Source organism: Gymnogyps californianus, chromosome 9 (assembly GCF_018139145.2).
Source record: "Gymnogyps californianus isolate 813 chromosome 9, ASM1813914v2, whole genome shotgun sequence".
Lineage (NCBI taxonomy): Eukaryota > Metazoa > Chordata > Aves > Accipitriformes > Cathartidae > Gymnogyps > Gymnogyps californianus.
Window position 1 is genome coordinate 20,403,634 of NC_059479.1, and position 23,720 is coordinate 20,427,353.

The 23,720-nt window shown below is 42.4% G+C and overlaps 2 protein-coding genes across 2 annotated transcripts in view; one reads left to right on the plus strand and one right to left on the minus strand.

Annotated features, from left to right (window-relative positions):
- The window catches only part of COL4A6 (collagen type IV alpha 6 chain), a 139,179-nt gene extending 135,556 nt beyond the window's left edge, over positions 1–3,623 (minus strand). The window contains 2 exon segments of the mRNA XM_050901939.1: positions 3,442–3,490; positions 3,574–3,623. Coding sequence (XP_050757896.1) covers positions 3,442–3,490; positions 3,574–3,620 — 96 coding nt within the window. The 5' untranslated portion in view covers positions 3,621–3,623.
- Positions 3,624–4,519: 896 nt separating this feature from the next.
- COL4A5 (collagen type IV alpha 5 chain) overlaps positions 4,520–23,720 on the plus strand; it is an 86,946-nt gene continuing 67,745 nt past the window's right edge. Inside the window, 1 exon segment of the mRNA XM_050902075.1 lies at positions 4,520–4,673. Within this exon segment, the coding sequence (XP_050758032.1) occupies positions 4,584–4,673 (90 nt within the window). The 5' untranslated portion in view covers positions 4,520–4,583.

Below are 23,720 nucleotides of genomic sequence, written 5' to 3' on the forward strand. Positions count from 1 at the left end.
TAGGAAAAAGAGGGTATCTCTAGTTAATCTGCACATTTATTAGCAAAAAAAAAAAACCCAGAAGATTTGGAAGAGTTGCAATAGCACATGAAGTCCAAACTCATAAAATAAAAGCTAACTGAACTCTATCTGAAAGCTCAGCTGTTCCAAGAGAATGCATCTGACAATAAGTCCTTACAGTAAGTCCTAACAGTAGTTCCTTAGAATGTCACATCAAGACTAGCACATATTCCAGGTGTGCTCAACTAGCTGAACAATGGCAGAAAGGAAATAAATGAGGAGTTATCACCTCACCTGTATGGCAGGTATGCTCCCAAGTGGGCACAGAATGACTGCTAGGACTATGATGCAGCTCAGCTGAGAGCTTTGCAAAGAGATGAGAATCTCAAATTGCATTGCAAGAAGCTGTCTCTAGACTTTGTGACTATTTTCATCTCATGCTCCACCTCACGTTTATGAGAGGACATCCCAGAAACACCAGCAAAACTCCGATTATCCTTTTAAAAAGTCCCTCTTCTAAAAACTGTATTTTGCCCTGTAGCCTGGAAAAGCCTCAGGGGTGGGGTGGACAGTGACTAGCCGAGGCAAACACCTGCCTCTCTAGCACTGTTCCAACATTTTGTCTTATTCCCCCCAGCTCTGGGCCAACTTTTGTCATTTGTCTCACAGTGTAATGAATGTCTTGAAGATAGTACTACATTGTTGTTTTATGCTTGCACAGCATCTTGTACTGACACTCCTGGTTCATTATTAATGCAAATTACTGATAATAAAAGATTGAAAACATGAATGAAGCATAGCTTCTGGAGTGAATTCAGCTGAAAGCTGTTAGGGGAAACTCTTAGGTCACTCCCAGCAATTGGTCTGCAAACAAGGTAACAATCTCTCTGCAAAGTAACCCCATGTGTTAACAGCAAGTCATCCATGTTTTGAGCATTTGGCTCAGGAAAACGTAGATTGCATTACAAGACTAATTTTGTACTGCCATTCAAAATACATCATCATTTATATCCACAAAAAATAAGTACAAGCTGAGAAATTAATTCTGATACACTTTAAAATCCTATTCTTACAGAGGGAGGGATGACTACACCTTGTAATTGAGACCTCCGAGTCAAAGCCATCTTTGATACAATTTTATTCAAGATGCTGGCCTGACATGCCAGCCACTGCCTACTAGTCATGTCCACAGTAACATTCCTGAATAACGCTCAGCAACTTGGTACAATATTTTAGGACGTTTCTTTTACAACAGATAAGTTATTGAAATGAGATTATTTGAAAGAAAGAGAAGATGAACGAAGTTATAAATCACATCATCTTCAGCAACAAGTGCTTTAACAGTTGACTGTCTCTGTGAATAGTCTTCTACAAGTTATTATTCCTTATTAACCTGAAGTTTTAACCTCATTTTATTAACATTGTACTTCACTATGCTCAGTCACTTCAAATTATATAGCAGAGGACTATTAAGAAATGTTTCAGAGATCCTGCTTTTCCTAAAAAAGCTCTGCTTACTGCAAAAACAATTTCAATCACTATTATTCTCTCTTAGCAGCTTACTTCATGCTGGAAGGTGTTAGCATGTGGTTTTAATTCAGCAATACCAGAAAGTCATTTACCTACTACTGTATCTGAAGTTGACAAAAACATAATTGTATATCTTTCCTGCTGAGCATGTTTGACAGCATTTTTAATAAGAATAATTAAATGCATTAACTGCTTAGACATACAAAGCACTAAAACTAAGTACTTTAAGGACCTATTTCTCATTCTTTTTCATACTTTTAGACTGATTACACAACAACAAAGATTTTGCTTGTTTTCTAACCCTGAAGAAAACTGGCAGGAAGACTTAGAAATGGCATGTAGATATTAATCTTACTCATTGCAACAGACTTAAATTGACAAAGTCCCTTTCTGGGCAATGAAACATATCAAGGAACTAACAAAAATCTGACCGCTTAACAGATGTGCTTTCCAACAGGTAAGAAGCACAATTGGAGCAAACAATTAAAAATCCGCTGTCAGTTACATCTGCATCAATCAGGAATAGTTTCACTGACATATTGCATGAACTTATAAAAATGACTGCAAAATGTGGCGCATTTGTTTCAAAAAGCCTTGAAAATACTTGCTTTATAGAAGTCATTTCCACATAGATTCCACTGCAGCAAGAACACGCAGAAGAACAGTTCTCAGTTTTCTTGAAGAAAATTGTCTAATCTTTTAATCTTTGAGAAGATTAGAGCTTGTAACTACCACCTGATCAGGATGATGAAATTCTACTAGTGCAATTGATTATAAAAAGTGCAAAGCAGAATCAAGCCTTTCATATTTATGAAAAGTATAAACCCCTCTGCTATTAAAGCCTTTTCAAAAGATTTCTTCTCAGTTGCACAGGAAGGTTCTAAATCCTTAAAATTCTAATCAAAGGAGTAGCAAAAGCAGTAGAAAAACATTGGCTGACAAATCAAGAACGCATGTTTTAACTGTTCTTGTTAGAAGTCTGTTAGAAGTTGAATTAAAATAAACATGCTTAAAACATATCATACTAACTACTTCCATTAATTCATTATTGCATATGTGCTATAAAATCTGGACCACAAAGATTAGACTACTGTACAATCTTAATTTACATCACAATATAACAAAGAGATTTTTTTGAACTGCTGACTGTACATCAGTTGGACGCTTAATTTAGGCTACAGATCTTCCAAAGGACTCTTTTATTCACTACAGTTGAGTGGGCTAACAATTTCAGCATCCCAGTTGCAGAAATCTATTACAACATCAAAAAAATGAAAAATTATGAACATTTAAAAAGCCTGCGATCCCTTACTAATCTGTTTAAACATTAATTAGGAACAGCAGGAGAAAATCTGTGTTTATGTCATAAAATTGTCAGACTGACAGATCATAAAGTCATTGCTTCTGTATGCCAACTTGGAATTTAAAAGACATTCACTAATTCATAGTCATGAACCTTGATACAACACTTAACAGCTTAATCCTTTAATTTCTCACATCACTTTTACTTAGTTATGAGGTGTTCTGGGTTGGATCCCTTGCGAGCAAGGATCTAAAGGATCAGCTTTTAACAGAAAGGTTTGAGAAGAAGCTAAAATAGCATGAAAGGCAGACAGTTGCAAAGAGAGATATTGATCATCCTTCCAGGCACAGAGAGCTGTTACACTGAGTACAAATAGTCTTTCACCCCAGCGTACTTTTCAAAAACTAATCAGAGTCGAGCAGATCAAAGGCACAAAGGAACTTCGGAGCAGAGGTGTACAGCAATTAAAAAAAAACCCAAACGTATCTTTCTGAGGGGGGTGGGGAGCTGTCTGTTTTCTGGCCGAAGGATGCCCAAACCCCGACAGGTTTGACTAGGCACGTCCACCTCCAGCGAGGCACAGGCGCGGCCGGGACCTGCACACTTACCCCACTCGCCAGCTCCGCGCCCAGGCAGAGGAGCACCAGCACCAGCACCCTGCAGGGAGGCAAACGGACAGAGTCACCCGCGGGGCCGGGGGGGGCACCGCGGGGAAGGGGCCGCCGCGCTTCAGCACTCACCCTGCGCGCCCCGCGGCCGGCGGGGCAGGGGCGCAGTCGCGGCCCATGCTTCAGGCAGCCTGCAGGGAAGGCGGAGAGGGCGCAGCCCGGTTACGCGCCGCTGCGCGGGCGCCGGCTCCGCGCCGCCGGAGGAAGAGGAGGGCCCGCCGCCGTCACTTAGGGCGGACGGGCTGCGCACGGCGGGGCCGCCGCCGCTCACCTCCGCGGTGCGGCTGCTTCGCCAGCTCCTTCCCCCCCCCCTACGACGGAGGACCAAGGAGGGCCTCGCCCCGGGAGAGCGGCCGGGCTGGCCTCGCCGGCGCTGCCCGTTCGGGGTCGGTCACCGCTCGCTTCCCGCCGCTGCCCCGCGGCGCCCCGGCCCCCTCAGGGCACCCGCCGCCTTCCGCTCCCCACACCGGTGCGCGCCGTGCCAGAGCGCGCCCGGGCAGAAAGTTTGCGTGGTCTTCACCGAGGCGTCACACCTGAGCGGAGCCGGGCGGGGCGGGACGGGACGGGACGGGACCGAACCGGGCGAGCCGCGGCGGGCGCCCACCGCCCGCCCACTCCTGAGGTGCGACCCGGCACTGCGAACAGCTCCCTCGGCCCTCACACACCGAGGTGCTTCCGCTGGAGAAAATAGTCCGGGGTCCAGCGGCTGCCCGCCCGGTGGAGGTGCGGGGCGGGGAGAGGCAGGCGCCCGCCCTTCGAGCCGACAAAACCCCGGCGCCCAGGGGGAAGGGTGGCGGCGGCGGCGGGGAATCACAGCCACCTCAGAGCGGGGCGGCAGCTGCTCCCCGCACACCACACGCGCACACCCTCCGCCGCCGGCCACCCGCCCGCCCACGGTGCGGATGAATACTGTGGGGCAAGTAGTCCCGGGAGGACTTGAGCCGGGAGAAGCGGGCGAGTGCGGCAGAGGGGCGGGTGCTGGCGTCGGGGCGGCCGGCGGGAGCCGCCTGGAGGGAGCCGCGCTGCCCCGCCGGGCTATGCCCGCGCCGCAGGGCCAGCCCCGGAGCTCCTGAGCGGGCAGGATGGAGCCGCGGTGGCGGAGCCGTAGCCTAGCTGCCGGTTGCCTGGTGCTGCTGCTGGGGTGCTGGGGGCCGGAGGAGGCGGTGGCGGCGGTGAGTGCGGGGCGCCCTCCTTGTTCTCAGGCGCTGCCTGGCGCCGCTGTCCCTGCCGGGCGCGGCGGCAGTGCAGAGCCTCGGGGGGAGCTTTCGAGCCCCTTCAAAAAGGGGTGGCTGAGGGTGGGCTCCCCGGTGGCCGCCGGCCGCGCTGGGGCTGAGGGGGCCGCGGCCCCTGACAGGAGCCCGGCGACGCCCTCCGCCGCGGGGCCGGCGGGCGGGGATCGGCGGCGCGAGGCCGGGCCGCGCGCGGGAGGGTCTCTCGTCTCGCTGCCCTCAGGTATCGGGGGCTCCTGGGCGGCCCCTTTGCGGGCAGCGCCCGCCCCGGACAAAGCCTACTCGGTGCTGCCGGCGTCGGACCGGCTCTCTGCGGTACCCGCGTGCCGTTGGCACGTCTGGGTTCGCCGGCGGCTACGGGGAGGCAGGAGGGAGCGTCAGTGCTGGGTGGGGGAAGCCCGGGTGAGCTTTGTGTGTGTGCTCTGAACCCGCTGTTCCTCCAGGACAAAGGAGGAAAAATGCCCCCCGCCTACCCCCCCCCCCCCCCCCAAGGACCTTCGTGAAGAGGTGTCTGAGCTCTTGCCAGTGAGCCTTCACCTGCATCTGTAAGTCACACCTGGACGTGGCAGGGAGTTGGAGGCTTGTGGGCATGGTTTGCCGGAGGACTACGCCTCAGACTGTGACTTGGTTTTCCTGAGGGTTGTATTTCTGCTTTCTTAAAACCCAACTTGAGATGCTAGTGGAGATGGTAGATGCGTGCAGTGTTGCAGAGGGTGCACAGTAGGTGGCCTGGAGAAGAATTTTGATTTTTCCCGTTGGGAGAGGGATGCTATCCCAGCTTCCCTGGAGTGGCTGGGCCTTGAAAGTGAGAGGAGGGAGAAGTGATCACTAGCTTCCTGTTTCAAGGTACTTGACTAAGACCTACAGCTGTTAACAAGTGGTGAAATTAACTAAAAGGCTAGTACTTTAATGTGGGTTAATTTCAGGTTTTTACAATCCCTTCCTCTGGCTGTTAACTTAAAAAAAGAGTTTACTTAGAAGGGAAAATGAATCCAGATTTCTGTTGTTTAGGATTACTCACTACTTGAAAAATCATAATATGTTACAGTAATAGGTGTAAAATACCTTTCTGCTACTCCCCCTCTCCAATTTTGTAGTTAGAGCTGACAAAATCTTATTTGTCTTGAACTCTCCTTTGAAGTGCATTCCTTTACAGTGAAACTTTGTAGACCTTTCATCTGCCCTTCCAAAAAGCAAAGACCAGCCATAATATACTCCCTTCCTCTTCTACCCCTCCTTCTTACCATGCCCAGGTGTGTACTCAAGTATAAGTGATACTAGTGTGCCACCAGTGCTTACTGATTTGGAGAACTGCTTGTCTCAACATTGTCTGTAATACTAGTTCTGCTGCTCCATTAAGTACCACCTCACCCCAGGCTACCTCCCATAACTTTCACCCCCAAAGAAGGATCTGGTCAGTCCCACCAACAGGACTTCACTGTTTTAGCAGGCGGGGGTTGAAGATGGGGAGGTTTGATTCCATAAATGTGGCCTCTTTCTTACTTCAGGAAAGTGCCCAAGCAGAGTTCCGTGTGTGTGATTGGTGGGAATCTGTGGAGTCTGGGAAGGGGACTGTGCTGGGCTGACCCTGTAGGCAGTCCTCTGCCTTGGGAGAAATGAAGAAAGGAGAAAAGACAATGGTGGAGTTCCTGGTTCTTAACACCACCTTGTGCTACAGCCTCTCTTTTAGGATGAGTCCCCCTGGGGATTTACTACCCCACAGAGAGATAAGATTAACTGAAGACCCAAGGGCTAGTGGGGGTGGGGGAAGAGAGAAACACCTCTGTTCCAACCTACATAAGTCCCACTTTGGTGTCCTGGTACTTTAGTGGTCCCATACTTTGGTGTTCTGATGTCCTTTAATCTCCTGTGATGATAACACTAAATGATGCTGATCCTTATTAATGAGGATCAGTTTTTATTTTTCTCATTGTCAGAAACGGTTGAATTAACACTGTAGTAGTATGCTTGATACACACTGTCTTCTGTGAATTTTTTGGGGGGACCTTGTGTCAGAATCCTCCCCCTTCCCCCAAGAGGATAAATCTAGTGGAATGAGTTCAAGTCATTCTGGTATCCTTATTAAAATAATATCTGAAATTGTTATTCAACCTCATAATACACATTTCAAATGCAAAAGTCATAACTTCTTTGCTCCAGATTGTTCCAATAGTGTATGTGATTATGTGATCAGTTACAAGGTGACAGAATATAGTTGAGAGTCATCTGCCAATGTGGACATCATAGGGAAATCCCAATGACTTTTTTAAAAAAAAAAAAGCCAAAACTTCATGCTCAAGTAAGGATGAATTTCATTGTTCAGATTTTATTGCTGGGTTTCCATAGCCCATCATCTAAACTTGGTGAGTAATATATGGATCATGCTATGCACTCTTGTGCAGACTCATTGTTGATGTAGAATGAAGCATGTAACTACTGATGAACAGTGTAAAAGTAGCTGGGAGTCTGAGAATGGTCTTACTTTAGAGTGGGAGAATGAATGAGGCAGAAGATGGTGTCATCAGTGCATGAAGTGATTTCAAGTTACACTATAAAAAAAGGTGCTTATTTGTTGTATGCTTTCATCAGACGGTATGAGTGCTTATAATGTATGTTAAGGGACAGTATTATTGCATAAGTGCCCTGGTGGTTTTAATATAAATCTACATAAATGTATATAAGCCAATTAGCTCTTCCTATAAGCAGAATTTTTTCCTCTCCTGGCAGGCTTACACTCACACTGTGTTATAGAAAAGTGATTGCAAGTTGTGACTGGGAAATCTATTTAATTAAAGAACATAGATGGACTACATTGTTGAATTGTGCTAATCTATGAAATTCACTTGAAGTTAGTGACTGTCTATTGGTTTATATTGAAAAAAGTTTCCCTCATAGTTAATGCCTAGGTTTGCAGAGTATAAATAGACTTTGTCAGCCCAAAAGTTACTTCATGTTTAGTAACTTCTGCAATGTCTTTTTTCTTTGTCTTCTGTTATAACTCCAGTTTGACTGAAAGTGTAGGGATGAAAGCAGTTGTTCAAATATGGTAAGGCAGGCTGGCAAGATGGGTATCATTTGGGTTTAAGAAAGTAATGTATTATTGATGAAAGTTCTCTAAGTTTAGTTGAGATATTTTTGTCCTTTCAGAGGTTACCATGTATATAAATACATGCTGCCATGTCGTTAATTACAATGTACTTGATTAATATGGTTAATTTGTAAATAATGGTCATCCGTGTTTCTCTTGTTTGTCCAAACTATTTTATCATGGTAGTGGTGGTTGTTTTTATTATTTTCCATTTCATAACTGGCTGTGGCTCTTTCTAGTTACGAAAGCTAGGTCTGTAAAAGCAGAAAGAAATGGATGCTGGCTTTTAGGATTCAAAAAGTATTTCATCCTGAAATTCCGTGGATGTGTCTTGATTAGTCATGCACAAGACTCAGTTTCATAACATCAAGGCTGAAGCCCTCCCGCTTGCAACTTGTCATTTGTTGTGTGTTTTGCTTTTGACCTTTCATAGCTCTTAAAGATATATAGTAAAAGTTGTATTTTAAGATGTGTTCTGGCACGTACTAAAATACAAACAAATCAAAGGAATCCTGAATGAAACCTAATGTAAGAGCCATTTGGACCATAATAGGATCTTTGGTGGCTATGCATACATAATGATTTTGTATCTTATTCAGTTTTTCCACATGATGGAAACAGACTGATAGTTCAGTGGAAACTCCTAGGCTTTAATTTTCCTGGTCATGAATGAATTAATCTACTCACTGAAAGCACTTATCTAAGTCACTTACTCTTTCTTTAAAGTAGAAAGGGAAGTTTTCCTAGGACAAAGTGTTACTTAATTTGTTTAACAGCAAATGTAAATTTACATAGTGATCTTTTTCTACTATGAGTAAGCAATAATGCTTACTGTAATGCAGTTCGTTGCTGTTGGTTTTACTAGAACACGTGGAAACTTTTCTATATTACAAAACAACTGAAATCAGTAAGAACATCCCGACAAATCTAATATGCGTATTTTCTATCTGGGGCAAAGTGCCGTAAGGCATCTGTTCTGCACATACAACGAAGATGTATTGTGCGCTTTTACCTTTCATTCACTTAAATTGAAATGCTTCCTTCTCTAATTGCATCGATTGTGTAAACTCTCCACTGATATCACCACATAACAAGATATCTAGATAACACTCACTTATACGTTCTAGGAATAGTATTATGCAAGCGTACTGAACGGAAAGCTGCCTCTGCCAGTAATGACAATACCAGACAAATTGCTTTGAATGAAGACGCTTTTTGCTTATCTGTTTCATAAGGCTATATGGACTCAGTAATGTTTAAAACCACGGGGGTGCTTTTGAGTTCTTGCTATATGCAGTGTTTGGCTAGCTGATGTTGACTGCGGACTTTTCTGTACTGTAAACCATCTCTTCTCAAGAGTACCTAAAATAAAACTTGTTCAAAAGATATAGTGCTGGTACAGTTTTAAGAATCCTTAAGCAGCATCCTTTACCCTCCTGTGAAACTTAGCAATGCAATTAAACGTTATTAAATATCACTGGCATGGTGCAGCTTCTGAAAACAGAAATGTGCCGAGCATACTGGTTATGTAATTGCAAAGTGTGTGGCATGTGGAGGAAAAGCTTCAATGTAATGTGAAATTATCAACAGAATAAACATAGCTGACCTGAAGAGGAAAGGGTCCTGTTATAAAAAGAATTCTAATGCTTATTTTTAAAAAAATTGCTTTGCAATTGTCTCAAGTCTTTCTTGCAGAGCTTAAGTCTTTCTTGGAGAACTTGTTGTGAGCAGATGCAAGAAGCAAAAACTGGGGAATGAGATCTTAATTCTAGGAGAGATGGATATTGGGCAATTAGATAATAGCAAAGCTATATTGCAAATGAAACATTTTAGCTTAAACTTGTTAATGCTTTAGTCTCTCTCCCTCTAAAAGGCATGATACTTAAACTGTAATGTATTAGTAGACATACCTTTAGTCTGCTTGGAAAAGACTATTGTGTGACTCTCACTTATGAAACTGCATCTCTGTTGCCATGATTTGAGTGGGAGACTGGACTAAACCTCCTGAGGCCCCTTCCAGCCTGAATTATCCTATAAGTCTAAAATTATGTGAGAGTACAGTCGTGCTCCTGGGTGTACTTTCTGTTAAGACAACTTACATATCCTGTAGTCAAAAATTAATCATAATGGTGTAGTTAAATTGTGAGTTGGAAGGTTCATATTTACTTAAATGCCTTTTTTTAGTTGCAACTAGTCAAGAAGCCATCTCCTAAGCTGTCAGCACAGCAGCATTCAGAATTTTCATTTTGTATTCTGCTTTTGTGGAGGGTGTCTTATGCAGTGTGTGTTTGTCTATTATTCTGTTATGATGTACCAAAAGAAAAATAAATTGTAGTGGCAATATTGACAATGAGGTTTTTTCCACCTGAAGTGTGTGTTTTAGGAGTCAGAAAGAGGGGACCCTAAAGCTATGGATTTCAGCTGACTTGAAGGCAATAGCCTTCAAGGCTCTTAGTTATTGCAGCTCTGTTGTTGGATTTCTCTCTGTCTCTTTCTCCAATTTGGAGGGGAAGGAAAATAGTTTAGTCTCATCTGTATTTTGTTTCTTTTACCTAATCTCTACCGAGAATTAAAATGTCAGAGTTGAATTTCAATCTCTCCTGGCACCGTAAAAGGCATCTGTGTGCAACACACTTAAACTAGAACCAAAAGTAAAATAGCTATTATTTACAAAATGATTCTCTTTATTGAGGCATATAGCTAGACCTGCAAAACTGTCCTACTGTAGTCTAATATGACCCCACTGTATGCTAGATAAGCTTTGCTACTGCAGCTCTGCTGAAACCCCTGCTTACCCTCCTCTTAACTTTCCCTGAGATAAGCAAAGCTCTATTCAATTCCCTGGCTGAAAACAGGCTAATAAGTCTTTTTGCCAGTGTCTGTATCAGTCGGGACTTTCTGCTGAAATATATTAAACATGTGGAAAATGTGTTTATTCTAGGACTGACTTTAGTTGTTATCAAGGTGAATCTTAGTTTTAAACCACACTGTTAATTTAGAGAAAGATATTTATGCTGTACTGCTTCCTAGGGAATTTGGAAGCTTTTAGAAACCAGACTTATACAACCCTTGGTTGCAGCTGAAGTGTATGTATGTGGTAGGCACCCTTTCTCTAGAAGGAACGGAGCATGGAGGAAATCCTTGGTTTGTGTTAAAATGCTTCACTGGTATGAAACTAAGACTTTCATCTCTTTCCATCTCTTTCTCTACTGTAATAGTTGCATCTCTCACCTCCTTGTGTGTATTTGGAGATGTAGTTATGGTAGATAAGATCACTTTATTGGCTCTAGTAGAAGAACTTGAAGGCTGACTGGTCCATTTGCTGTTCTTATAGTAGGAGTTTTCTACTTTTCTGTCTTAATCTAGAAAGATGTTGCTTATGCTTCTTAATTTGTATACTAGTATAAACAGTGTGATGTAAAAATGGTGACTTGGAATCCAGGACTACTTAAAAGACCAGTGCCAGATGCATTTTCTTCATTCAGCTGTGGACTTATGGGTCCTACTATTTTAATAACTACCTGTTGCTAAACAAATTAACTTTATATTAAACACTTTCTGGCAGTATTTCTCATCTCCATGTGTAGAAAAAAGTTCTGAGTCCATATACTTCTATCCTAAACACTGTTTTCTTTGCTGCTTTCCTGGTAGTCATACTCTTGTCCTTTCCCTATTTTTTTTTTTTAATCAAGCTAGGGAAATTAAGAGTGATGATTTTGATGATATATACTGGACTTCTTGGTATTTCTCCAGTACTCTGAAAAATGTCAAAAGTTTACAGTATATTCAGAATAGTTAATTTTATTACTGTCCATGCTGGTTCCTAGCCTAACTCCTGCATTCAGGGTGAAAATATAACAAGCATTAGTTATTAATTACATAAAGCTGTCAAGCTTAAGCAACCATTAGTTCCACACTTGCATTTGACTATTTTTTTGGTTTCATCTTGTTAGCAATGAAGGCTAATGTTCCTTCATTAAGGAAGAAATATATTGACAACTTGTGAAGAAGAGACTATCTAGCAATCAGTCTGTGTCTACTAAATACAGCATTGATTCTTCAGAAGCAAACTTTTCTCTTTATGCACTTAAATCCTGCAGGTGTCTGATAGAGAGGAAGAAAATGACCACCCTGGGCAATGAACTGCACTCTTTCTACACCTTGAATTAAAGTAGCAATTATTAAAAACCACAATTAAATGGCTTTACTTAAAGCAATGAAAACTAACGTGACCTGCAGGCAAGGCTAGACAAGCCTTCAGCTCCCAGAAAATTTGATTTCCTGACAAGAAATGCCACTGCAAAACAATGTTTGGGTGAAAGAGCTTATGAACTCATTTTAAAAACCTTTTAAAAATAAGCCTTTTTATGGGGCAGTGATTTTTCTTGAGTCAACTTACTTTGAAGCAACCTGTTATACAAAATGACAGCAGAAGCCATTGTTTCTGAAAGGCAAAGTAACTTCTAGCTGTCATTCAGACAATATGAATTGACTTAATCAGAGAAAATACTTATTCTGAATTAGTTTAAGAACACTTCTCTTGTATATTGAACCTTAAAGGGCAAAGGTATTCAGAAGGAAAAGGAGGCTTCTTCACTGGACTGAAAAATGAGAATTTATATTGGACTTCTCATATCTTTTTTTCATCCAGTCACTATGTAGTCAGACATGAGGACAAATCCTTGAGGTTTCTGCAAAACCATTACTTTTTTTTAATTCTTAAGTCATTAAATATTTAAGACAACAAGGAGAAAATTAGAGAGGATGAGAAGTTGCAAGGCTCGAGTGTTTTTTATTTTGATAGTAAGCTTAACTTCCAATGGTCATTTGGCCCTTTCTTGATGGGGAAAGTAGTGCCATGAAAATCTCTAGAAGCCTGTGCCCAGAGTCTACCCAGGCAAACAGTGAAAACATCAATACAAAAGTTGATATATGTGTAGGTGGGATTTTTTTTTGTATTTTTGACTGAAGGGAAAGTGTATATGTAGTGTCATTTAGTTTCTGATCCAGAATGCTTATGGAAATTTCTTGGCAATAGAATTGGTGGCATTCCTCCACACATGTGTGCACACGTACAAAAATCTTGAAAGTATCTTTTCTGTTCTAAAAGCTTTCAAACTGTTAAAGCAATAGTAGTAACAAAGTGTTAAAACATCTATGTCTAAAGGATGAATTTTTGTATCCTAAGTGAACCTAGAAAATTCCTTAACTTTAGGCTTGAATGAGAAAATGCTTGTTGACAGGTCTAGTCATGCTCAGAAAATGCTTATTTTTAGAACATCAGCATACTATACCTAAGAGTGAGAATAATCAAACAGGTCTCTTTAAAGAACCGTAAATTGCTAGTATACTACAGAAGTAATTGTGGCGGAACAGCACAGCCAGTCATGGCAGTGATGGAAATAGCATTACCTTATTTTTTTTCTTCTTTTTAAACAGCCAGACTAAGCAAATGTGTTAAACATCAATAAGATGATGGATCACTGAATGCATTGTCCTAAACTTCATTGTAAGCTTTTCAGTGACTTTTTTTCTTGATGGCAGAAAGGACTATGTTGATAATTTTGGTAGAAGATTATTTAAAATAGTAAGGAAGCCCTTAAGCTTTTTGGTGTTGTTCAGGAGTGTACCAGAGACAAACTCTTAAGCTATCAAATGCTGATCCTGAAATGAAATAAATACTGTGTTATCACCAGTTGCTAAAAGGGTTCAGAGGACAAATACAGAAGGTGGATGTTTGTATTGGGTTTGCGTGGCAAGATTTTGGTAGTGGGGGGGCTGCAGAGGTGGCTTCTGTGAGAAGCTGCTAGAAGCTTCCCCCATGTCCGATGGAGCCAATGCCAGCCGGCTCCAAGATGGACCCACCGCTGGCCAAGGCGAGCCAATCGGCAACGGTGGTAGGCCTCTGGGATAACAGATTTAAGAAGGGGGGGAAAAACTGCACATTTTGCAGCCAGAGAGAGGAGTGAGAATATGAGAGGAACAACTCTGCAGACACCAAGGTCAGGGAAGAAGGAGGGGGAGGAGGTGCTCCAGGCGCCGGAGCAGAGATTCCCCTGCAGCCCGTAGGGAAGACCATGGTGAGGCAGGCTGTCCCCCTGCAGCCCATGGAGGTCCACAGTGGAGCAGATATCCACCTGCAGCCCATGAAGGACCCCACACTGGAGCAGGTGGATGAGCCTGAAGGAGGCTGTGACCCTGTGGAGAGCCCGTGCTGGAGCAGGCTCCTGGCAGGAGCTGTGGCCCCAGTGGAGAGAGGAGCCCAGGCTGGAGCAGGTTTGCTGGCAGGACTTGTGACCGTGCAGGGGGACCCACACTGGAGCAGTCTGTTCCTGAAGGACTGCACCCCATGGAAGGGACCCATATTGGAGCAGTTTGTGAAGAACTGCAGCCCGTGGGAAGGACTCACATTGGAGAAGTTAGTGGAGGACTGTCTGCCATGGGAGGGACCCCATGCTGGAGCAGGGGAAGAGTGTGAGGAGTTGTCCTACTGAGGAGGAAGGAGTGGCAGAAACAATGTGTGACGAACTGACCGCAACCCCCATTCCCTGTCCCCCTGCGCCACTGGGACGGAGGAGGTAGAGAACTCAGGAGTAAAGTTAAGCCTGGGAAGAAGGGAGAGGTGGGGGGAAGGTGTTTTTAAGCTTTGGTTTTATTTCTCATTATCCTGCTCTGATTTGATTGGTAATAAATTAAACTGATTTCCTCAAGTTGAGTGTGTTTTGCCTGTGACAGTAATTGCTGAGTGATCTCTCCCTGTCCTTACCTCGACCCAGGAGCCTTTCGTTATATTTTCTCTCCCCTGTCCAGCTGAGGAGGGGAGTGATAGAGCGGCTTTGGTGGGCGCCTGGCATCCAGCCAGGATCAACCCACCACAATGTTTAAAGTGTAAAGATGAATTTCTGAATGCTAATCATTACAAATTGATAATGAAGTCTGGAAAAAATATTCTTCAGTCATGCAAGATTTTGCTGCACTTGAACAGCAGTTTTCATTGGTCATCATAAATATGCTGTGTAAGAAGGTTCACTTTCCTCAAAACACTGTCATGCTGTCTCATGGAAGAAAAAAAACCTCCTGTCCAAACCAGTGCGTATATTCAAAATGCTGTAATCTTTGGACAAATTCCTCTAGCTTTTTGGCTCTCTGCTTCAGACCAAGCATTTTATTTCATGTTTCATACTGTGATAACAGATACTGATCAAATGTTTGACATACTTGATACCTGAAATGTGAGCTACAGTTGTACCTTGCTAGTTCTTTTGGTACTGATTCTGTATTCCATTCAGCTTTGCAGAGCTGGAGACTTTTAGTAACTTTACTGTTGTCTTCTATGCTTGACAGGAGAGAGTAAGCATAGAAAACTGTATAGGGTTTGCGTGGCAAGGTTTGCGTGGCAAGGTTTTGCTAGTGGGGGGCTGCAGGGGTGGCTTCTGTGAGAAGCTGCCAGAAGCTTCCCCCATGTCCGATGGAGCCAATGCCAGCCGGCTCCAAGAGGGACCCGCTGCTGGCCAAGGCCGAGCCCATCAGCGATGGTGGTAGGCCTCTGGGATAACAGATTTAAGAAGGGGGAAAGGAACCTACTGTGTGACAGCAGCCAGGAGAGAGGAGTGAGAATATGAGAGGAACAACTCTGCAGACACCAAGGTCAGGGAAGAAGGAGGGGGAGGCGGTGCTCCAGGCACTGGAGCAGAGATTCCCCTGCAGCCCGTGGTGAAGACCATGGTGAGGCAGCCTGTCCCCCTGCAGCCCATGGAGGTCCACGGTGGAGCAGATCTCCACCTGCAGCCCATGAAGGACCCCATGCTGGAGCAGGTGGGTGCTCCCAAAGGAGGCTGTGACCCTGTAGAGAGGAGCCCATGCTGGAGCAGGGGAAGTGTGTGAGGAGTCCTCCTGAGGAGGAAGGAGCGGCAGAGACAATGTGTGATGAACTGACCGCAACCCCCATTCCCTGTCCCTCTGTGCTGCTCAGGGGGAGGAGGTAGAGAAATTGGGAGTGAAGTTGAGCCTGGGAAGAAGAGAGGGCTGGGGGAGGAAGGTGTTTTAAGCTTTGGTTTTATTTCTCATTACCCTACTCTGGCTTTTGATTGGCAATAAATTAAATTAATTTCCCCAAGTTGAGTCTGTTTTGCCTGTGACTGTAATTGCTGAGTGAGCTCCCTGTCCTTATATAACCCATGAGCCTTTTGTTATATTTTCTCTCCCTTGTCCCGCTGAGGGGAGTGATAGAGTGGCTTTGGTGGGCACCTGACATCCAGCCAAAGTTAACCCACCACAAAACCATTGTTGGATTTAACACTTTGCATACTTTTACTTAAATGTAGATAACAACATTAAAAAGTGCTAAAATTCCAAGCTTGTCATTTATTGTGGAATCACAGAAAAACTTAGACTGAAAGTAAGTCTTAGTCTTAGCCCTCGTGCTCTGAAGGCTAGATTAGGTGACCTCTTGATCAAAGCAGGGCTATCTTCAAATTTCTCTATTTGTTTTTCAGATAGTTGCAGACTGAAAGGACATTGCAACAGTATCTTCTATTCCAAACCTTGCTTGCTGTAGGAATACAGTTAAGACTTTGTGGAAATGCTCCATACCAAGTGCTTGTAATTAACCTACTGGTTACTGCAGAATGCAGAGCGTATATCACAAACTTGCAGCAGGTTATTTTCTTGGCATATGTTCAGCTCCAAATAGCACTTGTGGGAGTTGGTATACTCCCTAAAACAAGGTGCCTCAGGGAATACTTTCCCTTAGAGAAAGTGACTTTCTGTTTTGGAATGTGTACAAATGCCAGGGGCTGTTTCTTACTCCTGCCAAGCTTCAGACTGAACTGCATCTCGAGTTTTAATAATGCTTGAGGACTATTTCCTATGAATGGATCTCCTCACTTTAATTATTGTGATAAGATGTCGGGACCCCATGTGTGCTCTCCTTGCCTACCCCCACTGTTTTTTTTAAACTGACAGTATTTTAGTGCAATGTTGCAAGGAAGACGGCTTACTGACATCCTCAGACAGGGTCAGGGAATCGCCTTAATGAGATAGTTTAGGTTAGATATGGCTAACTTGCTACTGAGTAACACTCCAGAGAGTGACTGTGAGTAAAATAAATTGCTGGAGAAAGCAATAACTAAATTCACATGTGTCAAAGCAAGGAGAAGCTTAATGCTAATGCTGAAGACTTCCTTCCTTCCCAAAACAAATAGTACTCAACTATTTACACAACATCCATTGAAGTGACACTTTGATTGCAAGTCTTAAGTGGATGGTATCCCTCTAACTATTTTGAAAAAGGAATATTTGGGTTACACATTTTAATTTGTGTCTTTACTAAAGTACTATCTGGTACTTTTTTTAATGTACTCATCATATTCTACTGAAATGTTTTTATTACTGAACCTCTTAGGAGGAATACTCCATTGTGACTTTCCTAAAAAATATCTTTTTATGGTCTGGGGGAGCAATAGAGACAAAATACAGAAGGAATTGTTATAAAGGCTTAGACATGAGGTTCTGTTTGAAACAAAAATATAAAATGCATTTCCTTTCCCTCTGCATCTCCTTCCTCTAGCACTGATCCGGTTTATTTTGCCTTTCCTACTACTGATACAATGTTAATACTTCAAAAAACTTGTTGGTTTTTCAGTGCTTTTTGTAAAGATCTTGTCTGTGGTCGTTTTAGCTAGTTCTTTGGCATGGGTTCAAAATTTTTTTTAATGTAGCAATTCTCTGACAAGTGTGACTTAGTTCCCAGGGCATGCTTTCTGTTTAGTGATGATCAGTGCAAACCAAATGTAATGATTCTCAGGATAATGTAATGTATAGCCTCTAGATGTAATTTCTCTAGTGTAAGGGAATGAAATCTATTTCTTCTAATCAAGTTTGAGTAATTCCAAGATCTGTGTGTGCTAGATAGAATGATCTATTAGCACTAGCTTGCAGCTGTCTCTTCCAGCATTTTAAAGGCAATAAAATACATTCAGACCCCCTTTTGCTTTGCCCCTGTGAAATAGTCTGTGGGAAATTACTATTGTGATCTTCCTTATCACTATACGGTCACCTTTTCATAGCAAGGTGCACCTTGCTATGAAGTGCCTCACTTGAAGTGACAGGTGCTCTGAGACCCTGAGCTGTTGCTAGCACGTAGCCGGTGCATTAGTAAATGAACTCGAGAGGCTATTGCTGAGGGCTACTCTTTATCTACTGAAGCTAAGCATGTGCGTTCCTGAACAGGCATCTGAGAGCTCCCACTAAGTATCCAACTTCTATCAGCTTTAGGGATTTCTGAATTCATGTGGATAAAAGAAAAAAAGGGCCTCCCAGCTCATCAGGTCCTGATGCTCTATTCTTTTGAAGTGCCTCTGGCTTACAGAGTTAGGACAATTGCTTTGTCTTCGTTGCTTCCTTGGTTAACTTGGCCCTCTTCAGTGCCACTTACTTTTTCAACTTTGATTACCTGAGGCTGGAGAGGAGCTTTTTTTATTAGTATTGAGCAATACAGAGAAAGCGCTGCCCATAGTGCTATCTTCAGGTATTAAAATGCGCACACAGAGTATGCTGATGCTACAGGCATAAACAAATGATAAAACAGCTTTAACTAGAAGAACCTTGGAGCGATGATACTTGGTTCAAGAACTGGAGGAGAATGGAGTTGATAATCACCTCCACCACAAAAAATCCCCCAGACACCCACCAAGCCTTAAGTGAGTTAGGTCTTGTTCTGACAGTTAGGAGGGCGTGTACTTCTTCAGATAACATCTCAATGCAATATCACTGTGCACAGCTTCTATTCTTTTTAGCAAGTATACTTGCTTAATCTTTGGTATTGAGTGCTTTCAGTAGTTTCAAAATAGACCACAGCGGGGCTGGATTAATCTAAAATGCTGTTCTATTTTGCCTCTCCTTTCTCAGAGGAAGAAGTGGATTTCTGTTCTTGTGTGGTCTGCTTCATGCACTTGACACGTGAAGGTGCAGTTGTCAGTGACAAATGACTGACATCCATTAACAGGACTCAGGCATTGAAGCTTCCTCTGTTGCATATTATATGGATGTAGGTGAGGAACAGGACATTTTCTGGGGAATTAGTCTGGAGCCTGTATCTTTATTCCATTTCCTTAACCAGGAAAGGATTAAAAACAGATTGCCAGAATGAGTGGTGTTATGACTGTATAATACTTGGCTTGCAAGCATATCTGAGGCTTACAAGCCTAGCTGACAGTTGGGTCTAGGTTTGTGTTACATTTGGACATGGTTATAGAAAGTGGCAACATCTAACACCTGTCACTTGGGAAAGGTCCTAAATGACTAGTAAATCTTAACCTGTAATGAGTACCATATGGCACTTCTTATTTGCAGCTGGAAAAAATCAGGAAGCCTCAAGAGGCTAGTGATTAGAGACTTGTGTGTAAAATTCAAGTAAAACTGAGGCTTCCTGAAAAGCAAAGTGGCTTACTGTATACTGCCACTGACTGAATGTCAGGTACTTAATGCTTGTGTCTCAGTGCTAGTGTTAGTTGCAGAAATGTGTAACTGGACAGGCAAAGATGGAGGCATGCTTAAACCAAAGCATTTCTCTAATTTGCTATGTACTTGTTTAAGGAGTTCACTTATGGTCTGTATAAAAGCTAGAGGATGGCTTGCATTCCGAGTTCAGCATTTAGAACTGAAATGAGCAGTAGTGAAATGTAGACTGCCTACAGAGGTTGTATAAAACTTGTCCATCCCCAAAGCATCCCATTCCAAAACTGAAAAGCCAACCAGAGTTACTTTGTTTAGAGTGTTTCTCCATTAATGCTATTTAGAGGTTCATTCAGGTGCTGCACTGCCTGCTGAAGAGGGAAATGTGGTGTTTGGCATCTGTCAGTTCATGAACTTGGAGACGAAGTGGGCTGGTAGTTTACATTCTGGTTTTAGTGCACTTTGCTTACACTGTTTACCAGGAGGTGTACTTGCCAAATCTAAACATAAATGCTTTTCAAGATGCTGCCTCTGGATGGCAGCATAAAAGTAGTACTTAACCTGAGTTGCTATCAAAGGAAATTTTTTCAAATTCATACAGCATGATGTGGAGTTGTTTGGAAATTTGTATTCATTAGGACAGGAGTAAAAGTACTTGGCTTCTCAGGTCTCTTCAATTTTAGCTTTGAAATGCTTGTGAGAAGGGCAGTGGAGCTTGATATGATTATTTTGCTTTCTATGTGTCCCACCCAGTAAAACATACTACACTGAAGCCCATTCGTTGTCTTGTAAGACTAACAGACCACGGAAATGTAAGTTTTCAGAAGTGGTGAGAACTGTCTGTGTCCTTTTCCTTGCCTACAGTTGAGTGCAAGGCTGGCAGCACTCATTAAAGCAGAATGGCAACAATCATTTTCGAAGATGGAAGGCTTTGTAGAAAATGAGAATGAGCTACTGTGAGTTGCAAGAGCTAACTCTGTTCCTTGTACTGCCTGCTTAAAGCTTCTTCATGTCCTGAAGAGTTCTCAGTCTTCCCCCTCTTAAAGCCAAGTATGGAGAAAGGGAGCAAGGTCTGGGATTGCAGGGAAGTTGACTGGATGCCCAGCTGGGCTCTTGCACTTTCTGTCCTCTTCTCTGGTTCAGGAATCAGATACAGAAAGATTCTGTCAGGCTGCAATATCTCCTGTTCCAGGGGAATAACTGTGCATATTTGCTTGTTGCTTTCACCTTAGTTGTTAAAAAAGAGAGGTGGGAACCCCTAACTTCTGGGAGTTTAAAAACTGTGAAAGCTTCTTCCTGCTGACTTGCAGCCTCTCTGGGGCTTGCTAGGGATGAGTCCTTCCCATTTTTTTTCTGTTTCTAGAAACTCTGATCAGCAGTTCAGGCATTTGAATAGCCTTCCCTTCTGTTCCCCTTGTTTACCAATGGAGTCTTTTGTGCAGCAGTAGCAGGTGCTGCATGGCAGGTCGCTCGACCTGCCAAAATCTGTAGGTGCATGCTTCTATAGATCTTGTCTCTGAACCTTTCTTAGGAGCTTCCAGGAGAGGAGAGAGAAATTGCTCCCTGTGTTGCTCTCAGGTTTATAGGGAGAAATCTTTATGGGCAAATAGTTGGAGTTTGGGGATGAATAAAAGTTAAACAAGCTTTTGGGTGTTAATTTGGTAGAGAGACTCTGAGTCCGAAAGTTGTCTGTGGTTAGACTGTGTCAGCTGGTCTAAGGAAAGATCTATTGCTGCAAATATTGCCTTTATTTTAACTAGAAACTGCTGTGAAAGGTAACCTTTACAGAGAACTGTGTGTTAAAAAGCTATAGTTAGTTCAGTTTGAAGCAGTAAATTTCCATATCATTTTAGTACAAAGTACAGGGAGAAAAATTCAATCCTCTTTAGAAAAGAGCTCATCTCTCTTTCTTGTGGCACAATATTTTTAGCATAGACGTACTTGCTTAAAGTTTTGCATATTCTGAACGTAGTTATGCCAAAGTCGTTTTGCTTATATTTTTGGGTTTTTTAAGAAGTAGCCCTTTAATTCCAACCAAATCATAGTAACTGTGTTCTAAGAGAAAATTTATTGATCCATAAACTTTCTGTATAATCAGAACACTCATATGGGGTGTGGTAACGAGATTTAGTGGGTCTCTTATGTTTCATGTTATTACTGTAACATAAGCTATTCAGGTGTCTAAATAGCAAATAATCTAGTGCTCTCTCTTAAGAGGATAAAGAAGGGTTGTTTATCCATCAGGTGTCTCAGAATCTCTTTTTTAACCTGCCTCTGTTGTGTTCTCATTCACAGTGGCCAGAACTGTGGCTACTACAGCTGAGGGCTTCCTCTGCAAGTCTGAACAGATCTTGTATTGTGCAGACTTCAAAGAAATGTAGTGCCTCAAGGTGTAACAGGTTAAATTACATGTCAGAAGTTCCCTTACTTTAAAAAAAAAAAAAAAAGTTGGTCAAGAACTTCTGCAAACGTGTTTTGACTCTTACATTTTAGACCATGAAACTTATTCTCTTAGTATCTTTAGCTAGGTAAATTGAGGGAAATGATTACTTAAAAGAGTATGTAATAATATTTTAATTCAGATTCTGCTTTAGAAATGTTACTGCTCATAAATACAATGCTTCAGTGAGAAAAGAATGGCCATTTGATTACGGAGCTGTGATGGCTTTGCTGCCATAGTTGACTTCACACAGATATTTGAGTAATAAACTGTTATCTGCAGACTTGTACTCTTGTTAAGCCTAAAGAGCAAGTATGTGAAATCATAATTAGAACTCACAATAGCAGCTTTAACTCTGCTTGTCAAATCCCCGCAAAACCTTTTGTTTCTTGGTTATATTCATGTCCAGGCAAGTGAAAGGAAACTCAACTTGCTGAAGATAAATGGTGAAATCTTTGCCCTGGATGAGTAGTAAATCCTTAGCTAGATAACTGTGCAGGTGTTTTGTTACACAGATCTTGGCAAGCTAATAAATGTAAGTATGTTCTTCAGGACCACCACCAAAATAAAGCTTAATCTTTGTCTGCTTGGAACTGAAAGGCTGAATTTCTTTTCCATTCTAAATAGAGGTATGAATAAATGAATTTGAGACTTTTGCATGGTTACAGCAGCAAGAGTACTGTAGTCTTCCTCGTAGGGCAAAGGCATTTGTAACTGATGCTTTTCTGTATGTTGAATTTGCTGATTTTAATCAGAGTGAATTTCTAACGGCAAATTCAGTCTCTACATAGATAGAATTATCCAATACTTATGCTCCCTTTTTCTCTAATGTTAAAACATTCTTATGTTCCTGACTGGTAAGCTGTCATATTTGAATGCAGAGGGTGATGTTAAGCATCAGGCATTTAGGCAACTCCTGTAGCAGCTAGAATAACTATGTGTGATGCGGAATTTGTCCACTGGGTATAAGCTTTGTTCTAGGAATAGGTCTTCCACAGTTGTCCAACAAGTAGTTGCAGTATCTACTGTGAAAATTCTCTTCTACCAACCTTAAATCATGAACAAGAGCAAATGATGAGACGTTGCGATTCAGCTTGGGAATCTGCAGTTGCCACAGTTTCGTCCACTACAAAACACTGTTAAACTGCTTCTCAGTAGTAAAGTTGCATGTATTTGAGCTAATCTAGATATTGTAGGAGCTCTAGGAAATAAGTTTATTTTACCAAATATGTGGTCTAGAGACAGACTTGATGAATTGTGAAGTCCTATTTCATTGTTTTCTGGACTAGAAGACTTAAAAAACATAGATTTTAGCCTAATTAACACTTTCATTGTTTCTAACCCCTCTCCCGCTTCCTCTTTGGCAATAAAAACCTGGTGGGGGTGATGCATGCTGTGCAGAACTTGAGGGGTTTGATGTACCTGTAGTTCTTTTGACACTGGGCTTTGTGGTTTGATATGAGTCTGTCAGAATGCAAGACTCAATGTTTCATTCAGCTTTTTTTTCTCTTCTTTGCTCTCCAAAGAAAGTAGTACTGCGTTACTTTTATTACCTGATTAGCTTGCTAACAAGAATAGCTGGTCATGTCATGCTGGTAAACACTGAAGGGAGAGACCTGAGGTGCTCGATAATGAATCTAAAACTTACTATTAGGAGCAAGTGCTCTTTCTATTAGCTTTTTAGAACACTTGGAAGGGAGGGGAAAAAATAAAGCCTGAAATATTTAGTCTACTATGTGTCCATCCTGAAGTTGAGATTATACCTTTGAATAACAGTAATTCATTGCCGGAGTAGCTGTACAGTTAAGCCTACTGCAGGTAGTAGAATGGCTCATAAGCACATCAGCCTTGCAGAAGCACTTCTGTTACTCATATCTGCAAAAAAGTACACAGGATTGAATTGCAAGTTTCAGGTTCAGGAACAGTTAGGGGAGACAGACTGTGTGCTGTATGGAAGCCCTCAAAGATGAATTGCTTTTGAATGGGTTTTATGACTGGTTCTTCCTTT